Raw genomic sequence first — 25,674 nt, forward strand, 5'->3', positions numbered from 1 at the left:
GTCATTATAAAATATGCTCTAACATTCTAGTATACTAAAAAGTTGATACTAATGGAGATGTAGATGGCAAGAAAAGAATTTTAATAAAGAAATTCAGAACAATCCTTAGAAATCCTTGGAAATCAAGTAGTGAGGTGATTATGAGTATGAACCATCAAGGACCGTAAGCACCATTGACCCTAATCACCAAGGACCTCCACCTCAGAACCATCCCAATTCCCCCAACCTCCAAGGGGCCCCTACCCCCAACATTTTGGCCCCCTCCCCCCATTTTTTATACTTTTTTAAGGTTTTTTTTAACATGGTATTTTTTTCAACTTTTTTTACATCTCTTAGAATGACATGAAATATACTTAAAACATAAATAAACCACATTTAATATTTTCCAAATTCAAAATGAGAATGATATAGAAATGTTAGTCGTGACTTTTACTATTAGAAAAATAATGTTTGAAGTAGCAATTTTTTTAACTAAACTTTTTTTGGACTTCAAATTATTCGATTTTTTTTCTTTTTTTTACGTATCATAAAACGACATGAAATTTTCTTACAGCTCTACCAATCGTACACTATACTTTCTCAGAGACACGATGCGGCTTTCCCGCTGGTACTCTATGACCGGTTATTGACATTACATAGTTTATTCTATGTATTAAATAAGTTTTTTTTACGCAGTGGATAGATAAACACAACTCATATCTCTAAAAAGTGAAGATGAAGCATTTTAAGAAAGTGCGTTCACATGATAGTGTTATTGTAGCATTGAATGCTGACAAAAGCAGTATTTAAACTATGAAATAAGTACAAGTGGTAGCACTATCGGAAACGTATGCGTGCATTGTTATAACAGTAAGAATTAAATTTCTTAGGAGTACCAAAAAATTCAACTCTTATGATGGTGGAAATGCGAGATTGAGATCCCTGGAGATGATTGCACTCAAAGAGAATGCCAACATAAAAATAATAGTTGATGAAGAGGGGTATCTTCTTGCTAGTGCATGTGGTAACATGTTACCCAGTGTTAAAACATATAATCAGCTTTCGGGTATTAGCATTAAAATAAAAGCATAGAGGAAAAGAAAAGCCTACTCTTCTGCTAATATCATAAACAATATCTTGTCTACGTGCCGAAACTGTTACCTGTGTAAAAATATTGTTGTAATAGACAGTGAAATTACTGGAAAAATAAAAAGGGCATTGGTAGAAAATATCACTAAAGAATATAAAGATGAATTGATGAAAAAAAAGTGTCTGCATGCGTTAATACCATTGATCAAAAAGTCAATGAACCAAATAGTACCAAAGACGAAACGCATATTGAGACTGTCGGTGATACACTAGTAAAAATAGTGTATGTCTCAAAATGGAATAATGATTATTCTACTGATTATGAACTAAGAGAAGACAATAGCTACAATATCAAGAGTGAACATGGTAAACTATTTTATGGACCAGATTCAAAATGTCCAAAGTTGTTCATTGATATTAATAATGATATTAATAATTTTTCTAGTAATATTATAAATGCCATTATTTCATTAAAAATATGTTATGAATTACATTGTTATGTGTTCATTATTTTTAAAGTATGCAAGCACATCAGATATTAAAAATGTCTATTAAAATATAGGAGACGTAAGACAAAAAATTTGTATACATCATATGTCGGATAGATAGATTGACATGGAGAAAATCTAAGTATAAGAATGAATAAATTCTCTCTCAACATCTATTGACAGACAAATGGGATAGCATTGACAAAATCTAAGTATCAGAATGAATAAATTCTTTATCAATGTCTTTAGACAGAAACGTTTGATAACGCCGACAAAATTTAAGTATCAATTTGAACAAACTCTTTATTAACATTCTTTATCGATATCATTTCCCGGATACGTCGGATAACATTGACAAAATCTATGTATTAGAATGAATAAATTCTTTATCATCATCCGTTGTCGGATTTGTCATTAGGAAAAAATTGTAAGTAAGTAAGTAAGTAACAAACTCTTTCTTGAATTCACCTCTTGGATACACAATACAGAAATTATGAAAAAATTGTAATTTCCAGGCTTCATTTGCATGCAATAGATACCGAGAGTTCTATGACTCCTCCCCGCAATGAATTTTATAGGTTTTATGACTCCTCCCCACAATGAATTCGGATGGTTTTAGGACTCGTCCCCCTAGCCATAACTCAATTCAACCTTGAGCGAAGGTATAAAAGTTTGATGAAGTACTTCTCTACTTAAATACTACATTAATAACTTCCAAGATGATAGGACTGTATGACACAGAATTTATCGGTTTGAAAAAATCATCTGTGGTATTATATTTGATTGTGCATTTTTATTATTGATTATGGAACTCGAAGAAATTGACTGTTATCATTGGATAGTGAACTATAATATGTTTGAGTATGATAAAAGCTTGTGGAGTACTACATTACGCCGTATAAACAGACCGGGATTCTACCATAGAGTGATTACACCACTTAATAATAGAGGTCAGGAACTGAGAAATGTTCAGGAGGAAGTCAGTGAAATTTGCAGCTTTTTCGGGGTTGAAGCACTCTACGTAAAGGGTAATGTACCTACAGATAAAGTTTTAATTCAAAAGTGTGACCCTAGAATTCCACTTTTCAATTTAGAAGAATTTAATTGTCCTAAATTTGAAGGGGCTTATCACCGTCCCGAACACAAGGTTAGGTTGTTCGCGTAGTGGATACCGAAGGACATAACTGATCGTGATAAGTGCATAAGACACGATAAAAACTATTCTATATCTTGGGATACTCGTTTCTGGATGTTTAAGAGTGAACTTTAAGTACTATATTTATGTAAATATATGTTTTTCTCAAAAAATCTATTAATATGTTTGAGCAATAAATATCTTTAAGCTTAACCCCGTCTATATTCTCTAGAATAGTTTTATTCATTCACTGAGTTATGAAGAAATTGTAAGTAAGTAACAATCTCTCTCTTGAATTCACCTCTTGGATACACAATATGGAAATTTCATTCAAGAAATTATAAAAAAAATCGCAAGTAAGTAACAAACTCTTTATTGTTTTCACCTCTTGGATAGACAATACGGAAATTTCATTGAAGAAATTATGAAAAAATTGTAAGTAAGTTACAAACTCTTTCTTGAATTTGCCGATTGGATGCACAATACAGACATTCAATTCAGGAAATTATGAAAAAAATTGTAAACGAACTCTTTCTTGAATTCTTTTCCTGGAAACACAATACAGCAATTTCACTCAAGAAATTATGAAAAAATTGTAAGTAAGTAACAAACTCTTTCTTGAATTCTCCTCCTGGATACACAATACAGACATTTCATTCAAGAAATAAAAAAAAATGTAAACAAACTCTTTTTTGAATTCGCTTCCTGGACACAATACGTACATTTCATTCAAGAAATTAAGAAAAAATCGTTAGTAACTAAGATACTCTTAATTGTTTTCACCTCTTGTATAAACAATAGGGAAAATTCATTTAATAAATTATGAAAAATTGCGAGTAAGTAACAAACTCTTTATTGAAATCACTTATTGGATACACAATACAGAAATTTCTTTCAAGAAATTATGAAAAATTGTAAGTAAGTAACAAAATCTTTTTTGAATTAACCTCCTGGATACACAATACAGACATTTTATTCAATAAATGACGAAAGAATTGTAAGTAAGTAACAAACTCTTTTTTGAATTTGCCATGTGAATGCACAATACAGAAATTCAATCCAGGAAATTTTGACAAAAAAATGGTAAACAAACTCTTTCTTGAATTCCCCTCCTGGATACACAATATGGAAATTTCACTCAAGAAATTTTGAAAAAAAAATGTAAGTAAGTAACAAACTCTTTCTTGAATTCTCCTCTTGGATACACAAAACAGGCATTTCATTCAAGAAATTATAAAAAAAAATTGTAAGTAAGTAACAAACTCTTTATTGATTTCACCTCTTGGATACACAATACAGATATTTCATTCAAGAAATTATGAAAAAATCGCAAGTAAGTAACAAACTCTTTATTGTTTTCACCTCTTGGATACATAATACGGAAATTTCATTCAGGAATTTATGAGAAATTGTAAGTAAGTAACAAACTCTTTCTTGAAGTCACCTCTTGGATATACAATGCAGAAATTTCATTCATGAAATTATGATACAATTGTAAGCACGTAACAAATTATTTCTTGAATTCAGCTCCTGTATACAAAATACAAATATTTCATCCAAGAAATTATGAAGCAATTCTGAGCAGATAACAAACTCTTTCTTGAATTCGCCTTTCGAATTTACAATACAGAAATTTAATTCAGGACATTAAAAAAAATTTGTAAACAAGCTCTTTCTTGAATTCACCTCGTGGATACACAATATGAAAATTTCATTCGAGAAATTATGACAAAATTCTAAGTAATTAACAAACTCTTTCTTGAATTCGCCGTTTGAATGCACAATACAGAAATCTAATTCAGAAAATTACGAAAAAATTGTAAACAAATTCTTTTTTGAATTCGCCTCTTATATGCACAATATGGAAATTCTACTCAAGAAATTATGAAAAAAATTGCAAGTAAGTAACAAAATCTTTCTTGAGTTCTCCTCCTGGATACACAATACAGACACTTCATTCAAGAAATTATAAAAAAAATTGTAAGTAAGTAACAAACTCTTTATTGATTTCATCTCTTGGATACACAATACAGGTATTTCATTCAAGAAATTATGAAAAAATCACAAGTAAGTAACAAACTCTTTATTGTTTTCACCTCTTGGTTACAAAATACGGAAATTTCATTCAAGAGATTATGAAAAATTGTAAGTAAGTAACAAACTCTTTCTTGAACTCACCTCTTGGATACACAATGCAGAAATTTCATTCAAGAAATTATGAAAAAATTGTAAGTTAGTAACAAATTCTTTCTTGAATTCGCCTCCTGGATACACAATACAGACATTTCATTCAAGAAATTATGAAAAAATTCTAAGTAAGTAACAAAGTCTTTCCTGAATTCGCCGTTTGAATACACAATACAGAAATTTAATTCAGGAAATTATGAAAAATTGTAAACAAACTCTTTCTTGAATTCGATTCCTGGACATACAATACGGTAATTTCATTCAATAAATTATGCAAAAAAAATTGTAAACAAACTCTTTCTTGATTTCTCCTCAAGGATACACAATACAGACATTTCGTTCAAGAAATTATAAGAAAATTGTATGTAAGTAACAAACTTTCTTGATTTCTCCTCAAGGATACACAATACATAAATTTCATTCAAGAAATTATGCAAAACTTGTAAGTAAATAACAAACTCTTTCTTGAATTTGCCTCATGGATGCACAATACAGAATTTTCATTCAAGAAATTATGAAAAAATTGTAAGTAAGTAACAAATTCTTTCCTGAATTCGCCTCTTGGATACACAATACAGAAATTTCATTCAAGAAATTATGAAAACATTGTAAGTAAGTAAATACTTCTTCTTGAATTCACCTCTTGAATACACATTACAGACATTTCATTCAAGAAATTATGAAAAATAATTTCTGAGACCACACTGGCTAATCATGATAAAACAAAAAATCGCGAAGAGGAAGAAAACGAGGACAATTAACAGCCAGTGAAAACATTGAAAAATTATGCAAATATTTCCTGTCAAGGCCTCCGCTTGACCGTCCTCAGTGCAGAATAAAACTGATAAAAATATAAAAACCAAACCTTAAGATAAAAACACCAAACTAAAATTGGATGACCCTTTCCTAGTAACGGTGAAAGGGTAACTGAATAAAAAACACAAGTCTAAATGGCATTTCAAAATTTCATTTTGCTTAAAGCACTCTTAAAGGCTGATCGCTTTCCAGTTTGACTATTATCGGAGATTCAGAACCCACCGATAAGTTCACCCGTTTAGTACGAAAGGAGCTAGGAATTTTGCAAACTGAAAGACTTATTACTCCACAAATGTATAAATTATTTTACCCTAAAGGTTGTTCAGCTCCTAATTTTTACGGGCTCCCAAAAATCCACAAAGATGGAGTTCCTCTACGCTCAATTGTGGCTTCTTATAGCTCTCCGGCTGCCAGATTGAAGAAATGGTTGTCAACACTTTTTCGCCCCCTTATGTAAACGCAAAATTCATACATAAGAAATTCAGTTCACCTTGTTGAAAGATTAAAAGACATTGAAATAAAAAAAGATACAATTTTGGCCAGTTTCGATGCCATTTCCATGTTTACGTCTTGCGACAGTATAAAATGTGAACTAGCTCTTCAAAGGAAATTAGAAGATAATGTACCGTGAGTAAAATGCGATGTATTTAAAATACCAAAATAAAGTTCATTCTTTCTAAAGATAATTCCGACTTCTTATTATTAATTTAAATCTAGTTTCAAAAAATGAAAAGTCCTTAATCAGCAAAGAGAAAAAAACTGCAGTTAGCCTCAGACAAAGAATTGCGCTATCCAAGCTTTGGATTTCGCTAAGAGAGTGGGCAATAAAAAGGTGCTACGTACAATATTTCTAAGGAAGTTTAAATGATAAGAACCGTGTGAACGTTTGAATCATCAGAAATAATTAAAATAATTTATTGGACGAATGGTTCGCATCCTTGGGCCACTCGAGCCAATTGCGAGCCAGTTCTCACAGCGCAAGACAAAAAAAAACTACATTTGATAGTGGGGTAAAAATTCTTTTTGAAGATATTCGTAATTCAGAATCAGGACCACTTAGATATAATTATTTCGGCGTACGATCTTTGAAATTCTTTGATTGTTGTATCTCGGTCACCATTGTTGTCGTTTGAAGTGACTCGCTGCTGTTCACCTAAATATGTAAGTCTCAATAAATCTATTGTTTTTTACCTGTGTTTATTTCATTTTATATGTCTGCATCTAGTCGGATAACATGTAATTAGTTCGCAAATCTCCAAGGACGTTCCCAGGGAATCTGATCTCCAGATAGCTTTAAGAAAAGAAAATCACATTTATATGGCTACACACCTTATTTTCTCCCATTAATTGAGGGTGGCGCAAGCCTTGTTGGCTCAATCTTTAGCGCTATAAGCGGCGCTATCGGAGGGCTCGTAAGGTGTAAGTTCACGGCTTTTGAGCATAATATTACATTTGACGCGGTCAATATTTATGACCACAATCAAGCCCAGTCCCTTTCTTTTATAGTCACATTTATATAGCCACAGCCCATAAACTTTCATTGCTACAATTGGCACGGTCGGAAATTGGAGGAAAACTTGCAAACTAATTACGCTATAAACTTTGTAATTTTAATTTAATTATTGGAGAGATACAGACATATAAGTAAAGTGATTAAGCCTATAACCGCTAAGCTACCACAGGAAACCCTTTAAAATATCTCATAGGAGATAATAACCTCCCCTAGAATGGGTTAAGTGAAAAACAAAAAATGTCGGACGACCTTAAGGATTTATTAATGGTGCAGAAGTTGGTCGCGGAAAATATAGAAATAGCAAAATCTACCCCGGAATACAATGGTCAATCAGATATTGACGAATTCAATACCCAATTGGCCTAGTTTGTACAACTAACAAAAACAGATCTAGGAGCGTTATTCGACATGCTCCTACTACGATTAAAAGGCCAGGCCTTAACCTTTCTAAATCAGATTGAACATACCATAGGCAATAACGCCAACTTGCCAATAAATACGGTTGATAAATTGTTAAAAGCATTTAAAGATAGATTTATAGAAACCAGTTCCATAAATAAATTAAAACACGGAACGGTGAGCTTTGACTATTCACAAAATATAAGAGAATATCTTGATAATATACGCATTTCGGTAGAGGCAAAATACGGAAGAGGTTCTGGGTAACTGTATGAAAAAGTCATACTAAATACCTTTTTGCGTGGGTCACCTCCAATACTATATACAGTGGTAATTTCCAAAAATATTCAGACGTTGAATCTCGTAGTTCAGGAGGTAGAGCGATTGATCGAAGTCGATATGACGGTCACAAATCACAGTAAAGCAAAAATAAATAGCCTAGGCGATTCAAATGCGAACATAAACTTCAAGGGCGATCAGACGTCCCCCAATTTCTTTTCAAGGGATAACTCCCCAGTGCCACAAAGAAATAAAACGCAAGAACCCGCTGGGCAAAAAACAGTACGTTTTCAGCCTGTCAAACAATCTAATTATGAAAATAACCATACAATAATAAGATGCTATAATTGCAATCGACCTGGGCACATCGCGAGAGAGTGCCATTATGTCCGCAACCGCATACCAAGAATTGCTGTCGGTAGTACGCAAAACTACGGCAACCATTTGTTCGAAAGAACAAATTTTAGCGCTGGTGGTGCACTAGGCTACAACCAGGGAGGATTGCGCCAATCAATACCTTGCAACACGTACCAACCAAACTTGTATAACCCTCCCCCCAATATAAAAATTACTTACCCATTTGAAAACACAAATACTCACTAAGCCCAATATAAAGCAAGAATGCTATATAGAAGTCACGAAAACTTGCCGACGGGACATCAAAATTTTGCAAGCCGACGGCATTGGCAGTCAGCGCCAGCAAGCGGCATTGACGCAGGACATCCATGTTACCATAATAATGCATGGCGAAGGCAGACAGACGTAAATCAATTAGATATGCCTACGGAAACTCATACGTCTGAATATATATTACAGGCACCGACACATGAAATAAATCCTCAGGGAAACGTTTCAGGCCCCTCAGAAATATAAATTGGACCCAGAGGTTGCCCAGAATATTAAATAGGTCCAAAGCAATGTTAGTGCCGTCTTGTAGTGATAATAATAATAGGTTGCCTATATTTAAGGATTTTTGTGTAGAAAACGTTTACTTTAAGGCTTTAGTTGACAGCGGAGCTACAGTTAATATTATAAGCTCATGCATATTTAATATGTTGCCTCTGCATATTAGGCAACAAAGAAATTTTAATAATCCCGATTTAACTAGTGTGACAGGGCATAAATTGGAAGCAAGAGGTTCAATTTGCCTAAACGTACAAAGGGACAACAGGATCTTTACGACAAATTTTATAATATGCGATAACTTTCCGTACGAAGCAATTATAGGCGCAAATTTTTTAAGGTCCAATAAAGTACTATTAGACGTAGCGAACGAGAGGCTTGTCTACCCGGATAAGGTAGGGGAGGAAATTTCTACCTTAAGAAATCGTAACAGAGGTTACGAAGACAACGTAACAGTAAACAAAATTTCTGACGGTATAATGTCGCAATCTTTTGAACCTCATGTCTCGCAAGAAGGAAAAGGAATAATTGGAAATTTGTCCAATTATTCTGAAAGACATTGCAGAGATGAAGTAAATTTAAATAATAAAAGTATTGAATCTGCAAAAATAAAAATAGGAGATATGCGACAGTACAGGTCAAACGAAATCAAGAAAATAGTGGAATTATGGAAAAACATAGTAAAACCCAAAGTGACGCCACAAGATACCACAATGGCGCGGCATAGCGCCAGTATGAATCTAATAAACAATGAAAATAAAGAGAAATATTACGGATTCGCGATAAGGAAAACAAAAGTCCCTCCCAAAACGATGCAAAAAATTCAAATATCACAGATGATTGAACCAGTGGTTAGCAAATCCGAAATATGGTTTGCGACACCATCAAACGAAATTCCTAAAAATCTGCTATGTGAGGAACAGATTATATCTTACGACAAAGGACAAGGTTTTATTTGGGTAACTAATAACCATGAAAATGATACAATTACAATAAAAAAGGGGGTGAGTTTAGTTCAATTCAAAGTTTTCTTGAAGAATGATTTAAATACATGGGGAAATTCTAAAAGAAACCTTGTTAACGGCATAAAAACTTCAAATAAAAAATATCCCTTAACTAAATCGCAATTTCTAAACAAATTTAATATGGATCATGTTTCGGACCTGGAACTTAAGAACAAATTATGCGAATTATTATTGAATTTTAAGGACGTGTTTTCCGCATCTGAAGATGACATCGGGCTGATACCATTTTATGAACAATCAATTTTAATGACTGGTAATCCCGTAGCAAAACAGTCATATCGTGTACCATATAACCACAAAGAATGGTTAAAAAATAAAATTCACGAATTAGAAAAAAATGAAATTATACGCCCAAGTATAAGTCTGTATAGTGCACCAGTGATCATGGTACCAAAGAAGAATGGTGACCTTAGACTTATAGTAGATTATAGAGCCCTCAACAAAAAAGCAGTTAGCGATAAATTACCTTTACCAAGAATAGATAAAATTCTTGATTCTATTTCAAGCAAAAACAAAATTTTTAATTCTTTGGACCTTACCCAAGGCTACCACCAAGTGAAAATAGCCGAAAAAGATGTCCATAAAACTGCATTTTCATCATCTGAATGTGGTTCATATGAATACTTAAGAGTACCATTGGGACTTCAAGCAAGTTCAAGTGCGCTACATAGGCCTTAATTACACCCGTCAAGAGGATTAACGAATATCATTCATTTCCTTGACGACATTATATACGTGGGACAAAAAACTGAAAATCACTTAGCAACATTAGCTAAGGTGTTCGAGAAGTTCAGACAGGGCTATTTAAAATGCCGGTTTGAGAAAGTAAATTTATTTCAACCTAAAATTAAATGTTTAGGAGTAGTAGTGACACAAGGAGAGGTATCCCCAGACCCTGATAAAATAAAATGTGTTGAAAACCTCAAACCCCCTAGAACTATGGAAGAACTAAGGGGAATTTTAAGTCTTACTGGCTACTTTAGAAAATTCGTACGCAATTATGCCCAAATTGCGAAACCCCTCACGGAATTAACTAAAGGGAACTCCCAAAATGTTACCTGGTCCCAGGAAGCTCAAACTTCCCTAGACCGTCTCAAAAAGGCGCTCCCTTCTGAATAAATTTTATCACTTCCTGACTTCGAAAAAGGAAAATTCTTGGGTACAACCGATGCTGGTTCAAAAGGCATTGGGGCTATTCTTTCGCAAATAATTCCCATGGGAAACCCTGATCCTTTACAAGGACCTTCTAATCAAAAAAATAGAAAAAGTTATATGCTATTCGAGTAGAACCTTATCAAAGGGCGAAAGTAGTTATTCCGCCACAAACTTAGAATTATTATCTATAATCCACCACTTGTACAAATTTAGACACTTATTGATTGGTTGAAAATTAATGCTACGATCAGACCATAAAAGCTTGCAGTACCTGCGCACATTTAAAAACCCCACGGGAATTCTAGCTAGATGGATTATGAAAATCCAAGACCTAGATTACGAATTTGAACATTTGGAAGGTAAAAAAAAACGCAGATTGTGACTTTTTGAGTAGATACCCAGAAAATATCCCGTCGGAAGCTGAGGAAAATGAAGTTAACGCTATCAATGCTAAGAGCAAACATAAATGTAAGAAAAACAAAGTCAAAGACACAGTAAATGAAAATATGGTTAATTATTGTCCCTTGTCGTTAGAAAATATAAAAAGAAAGCAAAAAAAGGACGATATGTGTTCGGCGCTTATTAATTATTTTGTGAATGACGATGCGTTACCGGATAAATTCAAAAGTCTTAGAAAAGAGATAGCTCATTTTTACTATGATACTGATGAAGAATACTGTGTAGGATCATGACCGCTGAGACAAAACGAAATCAAACTTAAATAATATCTGTATTACCACACAACTTAATAGCACCTGCATTTGAATGTTTTCATTAAAATATATGTGGAAATTTTGGAGTAATGAAAACTTTCCATAAATTAAAACAATATTTTTACGTGCCGTCGGCAATGAGAAAACTTAAAGAATTTGTAAGTACATGCGAAGCGTGTAACTTAAGAAAATTCCTCCCAGCTTATCCCAATCCTCCAATGGGAAGGGTTTCGGTAGCAAAGTACCCCTTCGATATTATCTCATTTGACTTATACGGGACGAGCGGAGCCTTGCCTGTTTCCAGCAGAGGCCATACTTGTATTCTTTCAGTTATAGACCATTTTTCAGAATTTACTTTTGCAAAAGCATTAAAAAATCAAGGTGCTTACGCCACTAGTAAGGCGTTGGTGAAATTATTCTTAAAATTTGACATTCCTAATAAACTTTGAGTGACAACGGAAGCAATTTTGTTTTAAAAGTAACAAAAGATTTAATGAGTTTTCTTAATATAGAGAAATTGTTTACAACTCCGTATAATCACAACTCTATGGTTAGAATAGAAAACTGTACTAAAATATTCTCTACCGCAATATTTTTTTATAAGAAAGGCAATAGGAGATGCTGGGGTCAATTCTTACCATATTTAACTAGTGTAATCAATACAACTTATTCAGAAACAAACAAAGACATTCCATTATATTTAATCTTCGTTCATGATTTTAGAATCCTGTATGATGAGATTATTGAATCGCGGCAGTATTATAATAGCTCGGAAGATTACAAACAAGAATTCATAAATAGGATGAGGAAAACTTATAAAATAGATAGGCAAGAGCTGAAAAAATTTAAAATAAACCAAGAGCTAAGAAACCAACCGAAAGTAAAGGGGAGCATAGATTTCAAGGAAGGAGATTGTGTCTACATAAGGGAAGAAGTAAAAAAGTAAGGCAAAAAACTTTTCAACAAACATTAGGGACCGTACAGAATAGTCAAAACGCAGGATAACGAATATACTTTTCAAATGGAAAACCGCAATAGTGGAAGAATTTACAAGGCGCATGTTAGTTGAATAAAAAGAGCCAAATTTCCTGAGAGATGGGTATCTCATCCCTACTCTACTGATTCGTCAAATGCAGAAAATGATCCCCCTAGATCAAGATTGACAGAGCTAAGACCATTTAATTTCAAGCAAGACTATTTCGAGAATGACAGTAATGAGGAAAATTTTGAAGGATTTTTGGATATGAAAAATCTAGTTATTCCAAAGAAAAAATCCCTAATACCAGTAATAAAAACGCCAAAAAGCTCAAAAAGTTCATCACCAGAGAGCACGGGAGAATTAGACTATACAATATCTCCAAAAACCCAATTTTTCCCCGATAGAATTTCGACCCCATGTCCCCCCAAAAGATTTCCAGACGATATTGTTTCCCCTGCAACACCGAAAGAAAGGCCCCTGACCTTACAGGAGGAATTAAACAGAGCTGTAGAAACCCCTGGTATGACTGTAAAGAGAACTCCCCCCAAAGATTCAACTAAAACAAACCTGCGAGAAGCTATGGATTTAATAAATTTTCCCATAAAAACGAGTCAATGTACATTGCCCGAGAATAAAACTCCCAAGGATGACCAGCAAAGACAATATCATGATATAACTGTTTCAAAGGTCAAACCTAAGCAGTATACTTCATGGATGAAAAGCTTAGTGCAAAAACTGCCACATCCCCCTGAGGACTTGACCTTCAAAAAGGTGAGGAACCCTGCGAAAACTATTTATTCCTCCCAAAGTTCTCAAGAATCTTTCAAATCCCCCGAGTTGAAAACTCAAGACGAGGACTTAGAGAATCAACCTTCTACTTCCAGGGGAGTAGAAATTTACGAAGGAAGGGCAGGTGATACCTCAAAAAGTGCCACCTCTAAAAGTTCTAATCCGGATTCGTCGGAAACTAGTTCCGAAGAGTCTGACGGCGAATCAGATCATATAGCAGTTAAAGAAATAGGGAAATCAAGACCAACTTCAGCAGCCTCACACGCGAAACAAACGAAATTAAAAGGGGAAGAATTTTTGAAAAAACAATACAAAAATTTCGACCTTATTTCCATATAAACACCGAAAAAGAAAAAACCACAAGAACCCGAGGAGAAAATAACGACACAATCAGGTAGAATGGTTAAAAAACCTGACAGATGGAAATATCCCTAATTAATGTAAAGAAAAATTTCAAATCCCTTATAAAAATCAACTTGTGATCCACCATAATAAATTTAACAGTGTGCAAATAAAGTAAACCAAGTCAATATTAATGAAAAAAAATAATACGAGTGATGTCAAAACATTGGTGATCAGAGAGAAAGGCCCAAAGTAGGAAGCTCGTGGTTGACTGAGAACGACAAGTGGTGTTGGACCACGTTTTGTGGGAAGCCTGGGGAGGAACTCAAAGCCAATGCAGCTTTTAATTTGTTGTGGGCGTGCTCACCCTCGGATTTTCTATGAACATCGACCCATGTCCTAACAAAGATTGATGTAAAAAAAAGAAACTACCAGTACAGAAGCGTCTAATTATATGAACTATTTTGTCTTAGTGCAGATTATAATTATTTTAGGTCTAAACAAAAAATAGGATAACAGTGTAATTATGTGCTACACACTTACTTATTCATGTGTTTCTTACTCGAAAAATATAATGAAAAATTAAATTGTATAGCGATTATTAGCTACGCTTTAAAGTTATATCTCAACCAGTCATAGAGGTATATCACGACCAGAATAAAGCTTGGAACTCCTAACTTTACTTCCCTAACCTATCTAATCCTAAAATATTTATTCTGTTTTACGCCTACAAATCAGTTTTCTTTGGCCAATGCCACAAAATGTTTGTATAATAATAAAAAATAACCTAAGTTAAAAAAATCAAAGTGCCTTTGAAAAAAAAAATAATAACAAAGCAGTAAAAAAAAACAAATTTTGCGAAAAACGGGTATCATTAATGATAAATTAATTCTAGAAACAAAAAATAAGATGAGGCTTAAGAATATCATCATAATCCTCGTTGTTCACGCAGTGGCCCAGGATATTATAAAACATGGAGTAATATTCAAACATAAAAATTCATTGCTAGCTAGCCATGACGCAAGGAAGGTCTTTATGAAATTGGACCCCAAACCCTTCGAGGCCTTGTTTCAACAAGTAAAAAGACTAGGAAGAAACATGAATGAACTCAAAGAATCGACCAATTTCTGGTGGAACATACTATTGGCCGTATGTTTCGTATTCGCGACTTCCCTGACCATAAGAGCCCTATTAACTTTTAATTACAGAAAAATCCTGAGACTAAGAAGCCGAAAATCAAGAGAAGAAAACGGGGAAACAGCTGAAATGCAGAGGTTAAACCTGGAACCCCCCAAGAACGTCTAAGCCAAGAAAAAGGGAAGACATTAGCAAACGAGCGGGTTTAGAGGTTTCCACTCGTCCTTGCTATGTCTTGTTCCCTTATTGTAAGGTTGTTAATGTAAAACCGTGTGGTTACGACGCTCCAACATGCGTTTCTTAAACAGCACGGGCGTGCGTGAGCAATGCAGGCATGAAACATGTTGTAACATTAGACCTCAAATTTAATCATTTTGCATAAACTCTGTTTAAATAATTATTTGAAATCTAATTCAAAATTAACTAAGTGTTGAAAGAATTTAAAATAAAGTGTGTGTAGCAATGTAGATTAGAAAGTATAATAAGAGACCACACTTAAAGCTAAAGAATTAATATTTTATATCGTAGTTAGGCTATAACAACTTAGAAGAAACTTCTATGTATTGAATTTCCCAATGGGAATTATGCCATTTTATTATAACCAACACGATAAAGATTTCGTTTTGTGTACTAATATCAGTGTATTTATTTAACTCTGCCTCATAGCGTAAAATTCATGTACCCAATCAATACGTGACTTATTTGTACTATGAGTATTTACTTTAAAGAACGTGTGATTCTGCCTCGTTATTTTTATTACAGGAAGTGGATTGACATATTGGATATAGAGCATTACAATGAATTGCCAAGTGCAGATACAACCTAGTAGCATCTATTTTCATCATACCTAAACAAACGAAGAGTACTCACCATACACTCCAGGCAATTTTCATCCCAGCTTCGTCTATAAAAACAACAGTTACCTTTGATCATTTTTTCTTCGACCACGAACTATATTACGTATCAGGTAACATTATATCTGAATCTCAGTGTCCAGTGCTTTATCGAACAATACAATCACATAAATTCTGAGAACCCCATCGACCAGTAAAAGATATAAGTACATAAATATCACCTTTGATAATCATTATGGATCCATATACCATATGACCATATAGTCATGATATTTGATGACCCCAAAAACTATTTATGTGTCACAGACTCACGCGTCGAATACCTTTCGACCATCACTCAAAATCCATCCTATCCCCTCTGTGTGGAAAATTCATATCTCTGTTATCCCATAAATGTTACGAGATAATTTCTGAACAATGGACCTGGAAACCAAAATTAACCCCAGTGACCAACCCCTCAGTGACAATATGCCCCTCCCACAAGTTAAAGACAATATGTTGAAGGAGTCACTATAGTTTGATGTCGACCTGTTCCAAGCCCAAACTTCAATTCCCCCATGATTAACCTAGGAATTACCGCAAAGGTTAATAGATGCAAGCCATGAGCTAACAATTTTATAAGAGACACAAATGAACAATTTTGTGCGAGAATACATTCTCTATGTGCCTCAAAATATCCCAAAAATGATATGCTGAGAAGAAAATAAACGCACTCCCAGTGTTCGACCCCTTAATGATAAGGCACCCTATCAACTATCAAAAAGCAGGTGAGAATGAACCCTGATAGCATATTGCAATACCTGTAGTGGGAAGCATCATTTTCCAGTTGACAGTTAGAGAAAGCTTGTCGTGTGAACACAATCGTGCTTGAACTGTCCCATGAAGAAACCATAACGTAAGTGCTTTAAAAATTTTGCCAAGACGAAAAGAGTGAAGGCCAATAATTTACAACAGAAGGATTGAGTACACTAAAGACTCGAATAGTGTTGAAATAGATGTGAGTTTACACATATTACTTCTTAATAACTTTGATAACTCAAAAATCCCATTATCCTGTCATTAACGTTGCGTAGCAAACATCCCCAGTGAAAGTGTTTTAATGTTACCAGTAAACATGGTAAACCCAATATTGTGTGTGGTAAATCGTTCTTATATGTAATGTTAGATATCCGGATAGAGTTATGTGTAGCGTTGTCGAGCTATACATTTAATGTAGCATAGATAGAAAGTAGTGTGCCATATAAACAGCAAAATAAAAATAAAACCTTGTAAAAAGTTAATTAAAAAAAAGATGTGAAGGTAGAATAGCCCCAATCTGGTTGAAATTGTAAAAGTAATCAGTGTTAGATGTAGAAGAAAAAATCTTTAGTATAGTAGCTAGCCTAGGACCATGAATAATCTTAGTCCGGTAGATGAATTTTAGATAGGGATGTAGAATTAAATAAGAAATGTAATAGAGAAAATTTTCAACACTCCTGATTAAACTATAACATAAATATAAAATAATTATGTAGAAGAAATAGTTAATAAATTGCGAACATTTTAAAAGCCCAAAGGCAAGCAAGTACTAATGACGGGACGTCATTAATTGATGGGAAGGGTATTATGTACCGTGAGTAAAATGTGATGTATTTAAAATACCAAAATGAAGTTCCTTATTTGTAAATATAATTCTGACTTCCTATATTTACGTTAAAACTATTTACAAAAATGAAAATTCCTTAATCAGAAAAGAAAAAAAAACCGCAGTTAGCCTCAGACAAAGAACGGCGCTAACCAAGCTTTGGATTTCGCCAAAACCACGAGCAATAAAAAAAGTGCTACGCACAATATTTTTAAGGAAGCTTAAATGATAAGAGCCGTGTCAACGTTTGAACCATCAGAAATATTTGAAATAATTTATTGGACGAATGGTTTGCATCCTTGGACCACTTGAGCCAATTGTGAGCCAGTTCTCACAGCGCAGGACAAAAAAAACTACATTTGATAGTGGGGTAAAAGTGCTTAATTGAAGATATTCGTAATTCAGAATCAGGACCAATTAGATAGAATTATTTTGGCGTACGATCTTTGAAATTCTTTGATTGTTGTATCTCGGTCACCATTGTTGTCGTTTGAAGTGACTCACTTCTCTTCACCTAAACATGTAAGTCTCAATAAATCTATTGTTTTTTACCTGTGTTTATTTCATTTTATGTGTCTGCATCTAGTCGGATAACAGGTAATTAGTTCGCAAATCTCCAACGACGTTCCCAGGGAATCTGATCTCCAGATAGCTCGAAGAAAAAAAAATCACATTTATATGGCTACACACCTTATTTTCTCCCATTAATTGAGGGTGGCGCAAGCCTTGTTGGCTCAATCTTCAGTACTATAAGCGGCGCTATCGGAGGACTTGTAAGGTGTTAGTTCACGGCTTTTGAGCATAATATTACATTTGACGCGGTCAATATTTATGACCACAATCAAGCCCAGTCCCTTTCTTTTATAGTCACATTTATATAGCCACAGCCCTAAAACTTTCATTGCTACAATAATATTGATCAAATAGACTACAAAACACTGGATATAGACACTATTATGCGTCTCGTCCGTCTTTGCAATAGTTCCTCCTCATATCTCAAATATAATAATCAATTTTTCAACACAAATTATGAGTCTACCCATGGGTACAAGTCTTACAACGTCTTTAACAACTTTTTTGTGAAATTCGTTGAAGTTTCTACTCTAAATATTGTTCAAAAGAAACAACAATTCTGGGTTTAATTTTTAGATTGTGCTAAGTATGTGCGTGGGCTTGGAGAGGAATAACTTAACTCCTTCTTAACTCATCTAAACACTTTTGAATCTAACCATCAGTTCACTTTTAGAACTAGAAGATAACCACAGACTTCCTTTTCGATATGTCTTAATTTTCAATAAGTCTCGTTGCCTTGAATTTTCTATTTATAGAAAGCCTACGCATAACGATAGGTATTTGCATTTTTCCTCCAACCACTCTCCCTGCATAAAAAGAGGAGTTGTTATTTCTTTGGTTGACCGAGTAATAAGAATATGCTCAGAGCCTAACATAGACTCAGACTTGAACTATATTAAGGACATTTTATTTTGCAATGGTTACCTATAAAAATACTTGAGACCATTATAGACAAAAGATGAAAAAAGGCTGAAAAGAATGCATCAAATCCACAAACCCCAACAGATACCGTTCCATTGGTGGATGATAAGAAAATTTTCACTGTTCTACCCTACATTCCCAAATTGAGTGACAAATTGAAAAGAATCCTTAAAAAATATAAACTTAATGTCGCCTTTAAGAATTCAAATATTACACAGAACTTTTTTAACAACGGCAAAGATAAAACCAGCCCCATTCTGGGTAGTGGTGTTTATAGAATTCCTTGTTCTTGTGGCTGCTTTTATTTTGGTAGAACCCAACAGCAATGTGGGGAGAGGTTATCTGAACATAAGTCCTCAATCGACAAGGCCATGAGGTTACGCCAAAGGCCTGAGGTTTTTGATTCCGCCTTGGCGCAACATTTGTACGAGAGTCCACACCATTTCATTTTGTTTGACGGAGCCTCCATTGTTGCCCCCGTTAAGGGTCTCACGCAGGTTTTCAGGGAGGCAGTTGAAATTAAAAAGCACATTCATCAAAAGTTAGCTCTCAATAGGGACACTGGAAAGTCCCATTTATGACAAAATTATTAATTCTGATCTTTTTTACATACATCCACAAAGTTATATTGTGCAATCGAATAGTCACCGATAATAGTCAAACTGGAAAGTAATCAGCCTTTAAGAGTGCTTTACGCAAAATGAAATTTTGAAATGCCATTTAGACTTGTGTTTTTTATTCAGTTACCCTTTCACCGCTACTAGGAAAGGGTCATCCAATTTTAGTTTGGTGTTTTTATTTTAAGGTTTGGTTTTATATTTTTATCAGTTTTATTCTCCACTGAGGACGGTCAAGCGGAGGTCTTGACCGAAATATTTGTATAAATTTTCAATTTTTTCACTGGCTGTTAATTGTCCTCATTTTCTTCCTTTCTTTGCGATTTTTTGTTTTATGAAATTATGAAAAAAATCTAAGTAAGTAACAAACTCTTTCTGGAGTTCACCTCGTGGATACACAATACAGACATCTCGTTCAACAAATTATGAAAAATTTTTAAGTAGGTAACAAACTCTTTCTCGAATTCACCTCATGGATACACAATACAGATTTCAATCATGAAATCACGGAAAAAATGTGAGTAAGTAACAAACTACACACACTCATAGGGAGAGAGATATGCAAAAGTTGGGTTAATTTAGGTTCACTTAGAGTGGCGCGCCACTCTAAGATACGTAAAGAAAAGAGAAGAAAGAAAGTTGAATAATTTCGAAGTCCAAAAAAAAATTATTTCAAAAGAAAAAGTGCTACTTCAAACATTATTTTTCTAATAGTAAAAGTCACGACTAACATTTCTATATCATTCTCATTTTGAATTTGGAAAATATTAAATGTGATTTTTTTTTATGTTTTAAGTATGTTTCATGTCATTCTAAGAGATATAAAAAAAGTTGAAAAAATACCATGTTTAAAAAAAAGTATAAAAAATGGGGGGGGGGGGGGGAGGGGGCCAAAAAGTTGGGGGTAGGGGGCCCCATGGAGATTGAGGGTATTGGGAGGGTTCTGAGGTTGAGGTCCTTGGTGATTAGGGTCAATGAAGCTTACGGTCCTTGATGGTTCATACTCATAATCACCTCACTACTTGATTTCCAATGATTTCTAAGGATTGTTCTGAATGTCTTTATTAAAATTTTTTCCTTGCCATCTACATCTCTATTAGTATCAATTTTTTAGTATACTAGAATGTTAGAGCATATTTTATAATGACAACACTGTTCAAACTGTACTTGTGTATTATAAAGAACACATCGGAGAAGTAAAGCTAGGTCGAATCACAAGGTCATTTTATCATCGTCAACCATTTTCATAGATTGATGCTATTCCAAATTTATAATAAATAGCCTACGAGTTAACAACCCCTTCGGGCTCACCTTAACTGGTAGTCAGTTTAACCCTTTTTTACCCCCTTCATACAATCCAGTCACCAATTAAGATCATTCTCACCCCCATTATTCAATCACCAATTAAGAATATTCATAGAGTCCAATTCGCAAATGCTATATTTTTTTCGCAAATTGATTTAGTTTTTACGCAAAATGATATAAAGAATATGATTACTTTCCTATACGACTGAAACCCGCATTTTTATATAAAGCCCATTAAGCTATTGAACACCTTGTACCAAGGTCTCTTGTAGGCGTCAAATCTATTACTTATCTGAGCATATTCCTTGTATATTTGATAGTAATTAATTCCATATGCTATCATTAAACCTACCATTGAATGCTAATAGCCGAAAGCTTGGATGTTTACCATTTTACAGAAAAGTCCAATAAACCTTTAAATACACTGAAAATCACTCCTTATATTTGAATTCAATTACTATTCAAGTTACCGTATATTCTTGTATAATTCCTTATATATCTCTGATTGGCCCCAAAAAATGGGTGTTACCTCAGAAACCCGTCTGCTAACTCATTTATCCTTCGTAGCAATAGGTGAATGACCTTGGTAAGGTGTGTAGGTGTGAAACTGCAATCATATCCATGCCTCAGGCTTGTGTAATTCCATGTGTCCCTGAATCAAGCATATAGCTTACTACTCATATAGCAACTATAACGCCTTAAAAAAACGAAAAGATTTAAACTATTATTTTCTATTTCCCTGAAAAGACTATGTCAGTATAAAACGAGCATAAATTAATTAAAAAAAACTTTTTCGACAAAAAAAGTTTTTAAAAGAAAAGTTAAGAACTCCATTAAACTGAAAATGAGCAAAAATAAAATCAAATAATCTACCAAACGTAAAATTACCACAAGTCAGCATCGATAAATAAATGAAACCTAAAACGAACAGAAATTACAATAAATAGCCAAGTCAAACTCAAAACGAGCAGAAATTAACAAGAGTATGGTTAAAAACCCCTATGCCTTCCCAAGGCCAGAACATAATTTGCATGTAACTGAAAAAAAAAGTTTTTACTTTTATAACTTTAATAAATCAAATATTATTAACATTTTGATTAATATGTATATCAGTATATGTATATTAAACAGACAATGCACATACATTTGTATTTTTTCAGTAAAGTGCAAATTATGTTTTGGCCTTGGGAAGGCATAGGGGGTTTGAGCTCTATTCATGTTAATTTCTGCTCGTTTTGAGTTAGACTCGGTTATTTATTGTAATTTCAATTCGTTTTGGGTTTCATTTATTTAACGATGCTGACTTGCGGTAGTTTTACGCTTGGTAGATTATTTTATTTTATTTTGCTCATTTTTGGTTCAATGGAGTTCTCTACTTTTCTTTGAAAAACTTATTTTGTGAAAAATTTGTTTTAATCAATTCTAATTAAACGGCCCTTGTATTTTAAGAGCTGTTCGTAAAAAATTGGGACAAACAGTCAAACTTTAGCGTTAACAGCAACGCATTGAGGAGGCGGTAACCCCTTCATATACAAAATAATTTCTGTTTGTTTTTAGTTTTAATGTAGCTCCTTACTTTCAGCTAAAAACAAACTTGTTTTTTTGTTTAATATTGCTATCAGAACTCATTTTTTTTTAGTGTTTCGATTACTATTAGCCCCTGCCCTTCCTTATTTACCGTTCAATGCAAAGAACTGTTTGACTTGGTGTAATATGTAAGGCTTTACTCATTATAGCAAACAGAGTAACTTTAAAATATAAATAGCTTTAAAGATGCTGAAGTTGGCTGCTTGCTGTTTTATTTTATATATAATTCTATAAGTTAATTCAAATTGTCACAAATTATGATGAAGATTCCGGCTTTCTCAATAAATACAAAGTATTAGGACGTCCCCCTGAGTTATGACAAACCTGCAAACCCAACCCTGTTCTGGAAAATATGCAATTGCAGGATCTTATTCGGCTATAGAAATGTTTGATATGTCAAACTAAGGAAGTTTAGCAATTCTATTTAAAAAATAAACTTTCTGCATTTGTCGTAGAATAATCATCATTTCCTCTGAGGCACAAGAAATATTTTAAAATATTTAGATTTGTAAGTCCAATCAACCAAAAGTCTGCCATAGAATTATTAAGGTATTCTTTCAATCTTGTCAAGGTAGAAAAACTTCTTTCTGGCGTGCTGAAAGAACCGACAAAGTAGCGAAATTCATCAACAATACATGGACATTGGGGGAGAAGCTACTGCCACAAGCATTTACGGTATCTACTACATTTTTGATAATGCTACATTCTGGGTGCCATAGTGCTTGATTCTGATCCGGCTCTAATCTGGAAGCTGTTATGCCAAACGGCCGAAGCTCCAATCCTGCTGTTAAAAAGCTCAACTACATTCTGGGGGAATCACTCTTAAAGCTGAACAAGTTTTAAAAAACTTCTCGAATGTTCTGAAAAAAGAATTTCACCGTTAGGCAAAAGACTCTCAACCCTGCAAAGTATATGTTTATGTTTTGTAACCCTATTTTGGAGTCTCTTGAATAGGTTGTCAGTGAAATTTTTAAATAAGAAACAATGATACCAATAATAATGGATTTAGTTAAAACTTTGGAAAAAAACTAATAGGGAATCTTGGATATGACATCACTTTGAAAGTCAAAAGCTAACGACATGTTAGTGTAAAGTAAAGAAAAATGTAGTCTTTTAACATTTGTTATTTAAAGTACTGTCTAGTCAATGTGCCTGCAGCTAAGATAATACGTCAAAAACGCCTTCGTCAAAGGATCACCAAATAACGGGTGGTAGAGTTGTCCTTTGTCTTTAAAGTCACGGTAATTACTCAAATACGCAATCTAAAGCGAGAAGCTTGCGATTTTTTTCAATACTTATCTTGCCACAGAAATCAAAATTAATCATTAGATATATCGAAATACCCGATTTTCTGAAATATTTAGGATTCGTGTTTACCCAAGATACCTTCGGGAGGGGGGGACTCCAGCCATGTGAAAATAGTAGTTTAATTTACAGGATTTTAAACCTAACAGAGAATTCAAGGTATGCGTAATTTGGCTGAAACAAGTTAAAGAACAAAAGATGTATTTCGAGATATATTTGTTTGGCGAAATAACAAATACAATGACTTTAAATCCCCTGGTTTTGAAAGCGGAAATCTTAGGGATTACATTTATATATCTTTACATAAATTTCCTTATATTGGCTAATGATGCTTGGCTGAGCCCAACTTCATTGTTAGTTGGTTTCAGTCAGCGATGTTTTAGTGACACAAAGACTGTTGTGGTACTTACGTGTTATAGCGACCATACTCAAGTTCTTGATCTGAGCAGAACCAATTTCTCTATCTGCATTCGGAGATAATTAGCTTAGTCTCATTGAGAGAAACTACTATAGAGGTATATTTCACTTAAATATTTAATGTATATAGTTGATTAGGTCAGGACAGGTATTTAATATAATGCGCTCTGGGGGGCCTGCTTTCCGTGAGTCTCTGTTGTAGTTTCCATAACTTTGTTACTGAAGTATTAGATTTTCATCGAATTTTGGTATATTTCATTAGGATTAACCTAACTTAACTTCTTTGGTGTGGTCGCTATAACACGTAAGTACCGTTGTTGTTGTTCAATGCCGCTCTCTAGGGCTATAATGAAAGAAAGGTTGAGGTGGTTAGGACACGTTGTGCGGATGAAGGATGACAGATTGCCGAAGATTGTTCTTTTCGGCCAACCATCTATGGCTAAACGGAAAGCAGGTCGTCCCCGTCTGGGGTGGGAGGACGTCATAAAGAAAGATTTAAAGGAAATGGGAACTTCGTGGGCGGGTGTAAAAAGGGAGGCTTTGAATAGATTGGGATGAAGGACAAGCGTGCGTAGCTGTGTTGGCTTCAGGCGGCTTGGTGCTACGGTGAGTTGTTAGTAGTAGTTGTAGTATTGTAAAGATAGTAAATTTGCAATGTGTATCTACAAGATAAACGAAGCAATGCGAAACACTACTCTGCAAGAAAAAGTGGTTAACTCACCATTTTCGTCGATATCGTCTGTATCTCTTTTCTTTCGTCTCCTTGCAGTCGTAGTTGTAAATATTGTAATCAAATAAAAAATTAACAATCCTAATGCAAGTAAAGACAGAACTTGTAAAAGCTTTTCTATTTCTGTTTCTGGACAACAACCACCCCCACCATAATCGTCTCTATCATATATACTTCGATCTATATCATATCCAGCCATTTTTGCAACTAATTCTAATCGTAAAAAGTGTAATAGTTGTCAAAGATGTGCTTAAATCAAGCAGGTGTTGCTTAAGTTTTTATCTTTCAAGACTGACCGACATACGAGCATAGCGGTACTAACCAACCATTAAGGTTTATGCTCGACATATTATAATTAATTCAATTTACTTTCATAAGTAAGAATTTATCTTTAAATATTTAATCTCTCGTGATAGAGTAGTCGATTATTCAGTACGAGGGTTGGTAGTTCGAATCATAAGTCTAGACCACAAAATTATCGGCGGCAAGATGCCGACTTTCTTTTATACGAGTAATCAACAATGCTATTGTTTCCAGTCGGTCCATTTTTTGTATTTAGCAAACGGGGTTGAGACCTTGATAGATGAGTCGGTATTTCCAAATTCTTTGACTGATTTTAATTATTTTCATTGTTGTTATTTGCTTAATCAAAAACCTGAGAGGGTGAATTCATGTTGTTTAGCACTGCATTTTTTCAGGATCAGATTACTTTTACCAAGTAGCCAAACACACTGAGGGGGTGGGAGCACCCCCTCCCAGCCATGGCACCTTGCGGCCTAAAAGTGGGCCCCAGAGTGGATACGAGGTCAGAGC

General features: G+C 34.2%; 1 protein-coding gene across 1 annotated transcript in view; it reads right to left on the reverse strand.

Annotated features, from left to right (window-relative positions):
- LOC148948621 (uncharacterized) overlaps nt 1–25,075 on the reverse strand; it is a 98,959-nt gene extending 73,884 nt beyond the window's left edge. The window contains exon 1 of the mRNA XM_089094019.1: nt 24,853–25,075. Within this exon, the coding sequence (XP_088950145.1) occupies nt 24,853–25,060 (208 nt within the window). The 5' untranslated portion in view covers nt 25,061–25,075. The remainder of the gene's footprint in view (nt 1–24,852) is intronic.
- Between the last annotated feature and the right edge of the window lie 599 nt (nt 25,076–25,674).

Source organism: Artemia sp. Qi Xiang Cuo, chromosome 9 (assembly GCF_049724085.1).
Source record: "Artemia sp. Qi Xiang Cuo chromosome 9, ASM4972408v1, whole genome shotgun sequence".
NCBI classification, from domain to species: Eukaryota; Metazoa; Arthropoda; class Branchiopoda; order Anostraca; family Artemiidae; genus Artemia; species Artemia sp. Qi Xiang Cuo.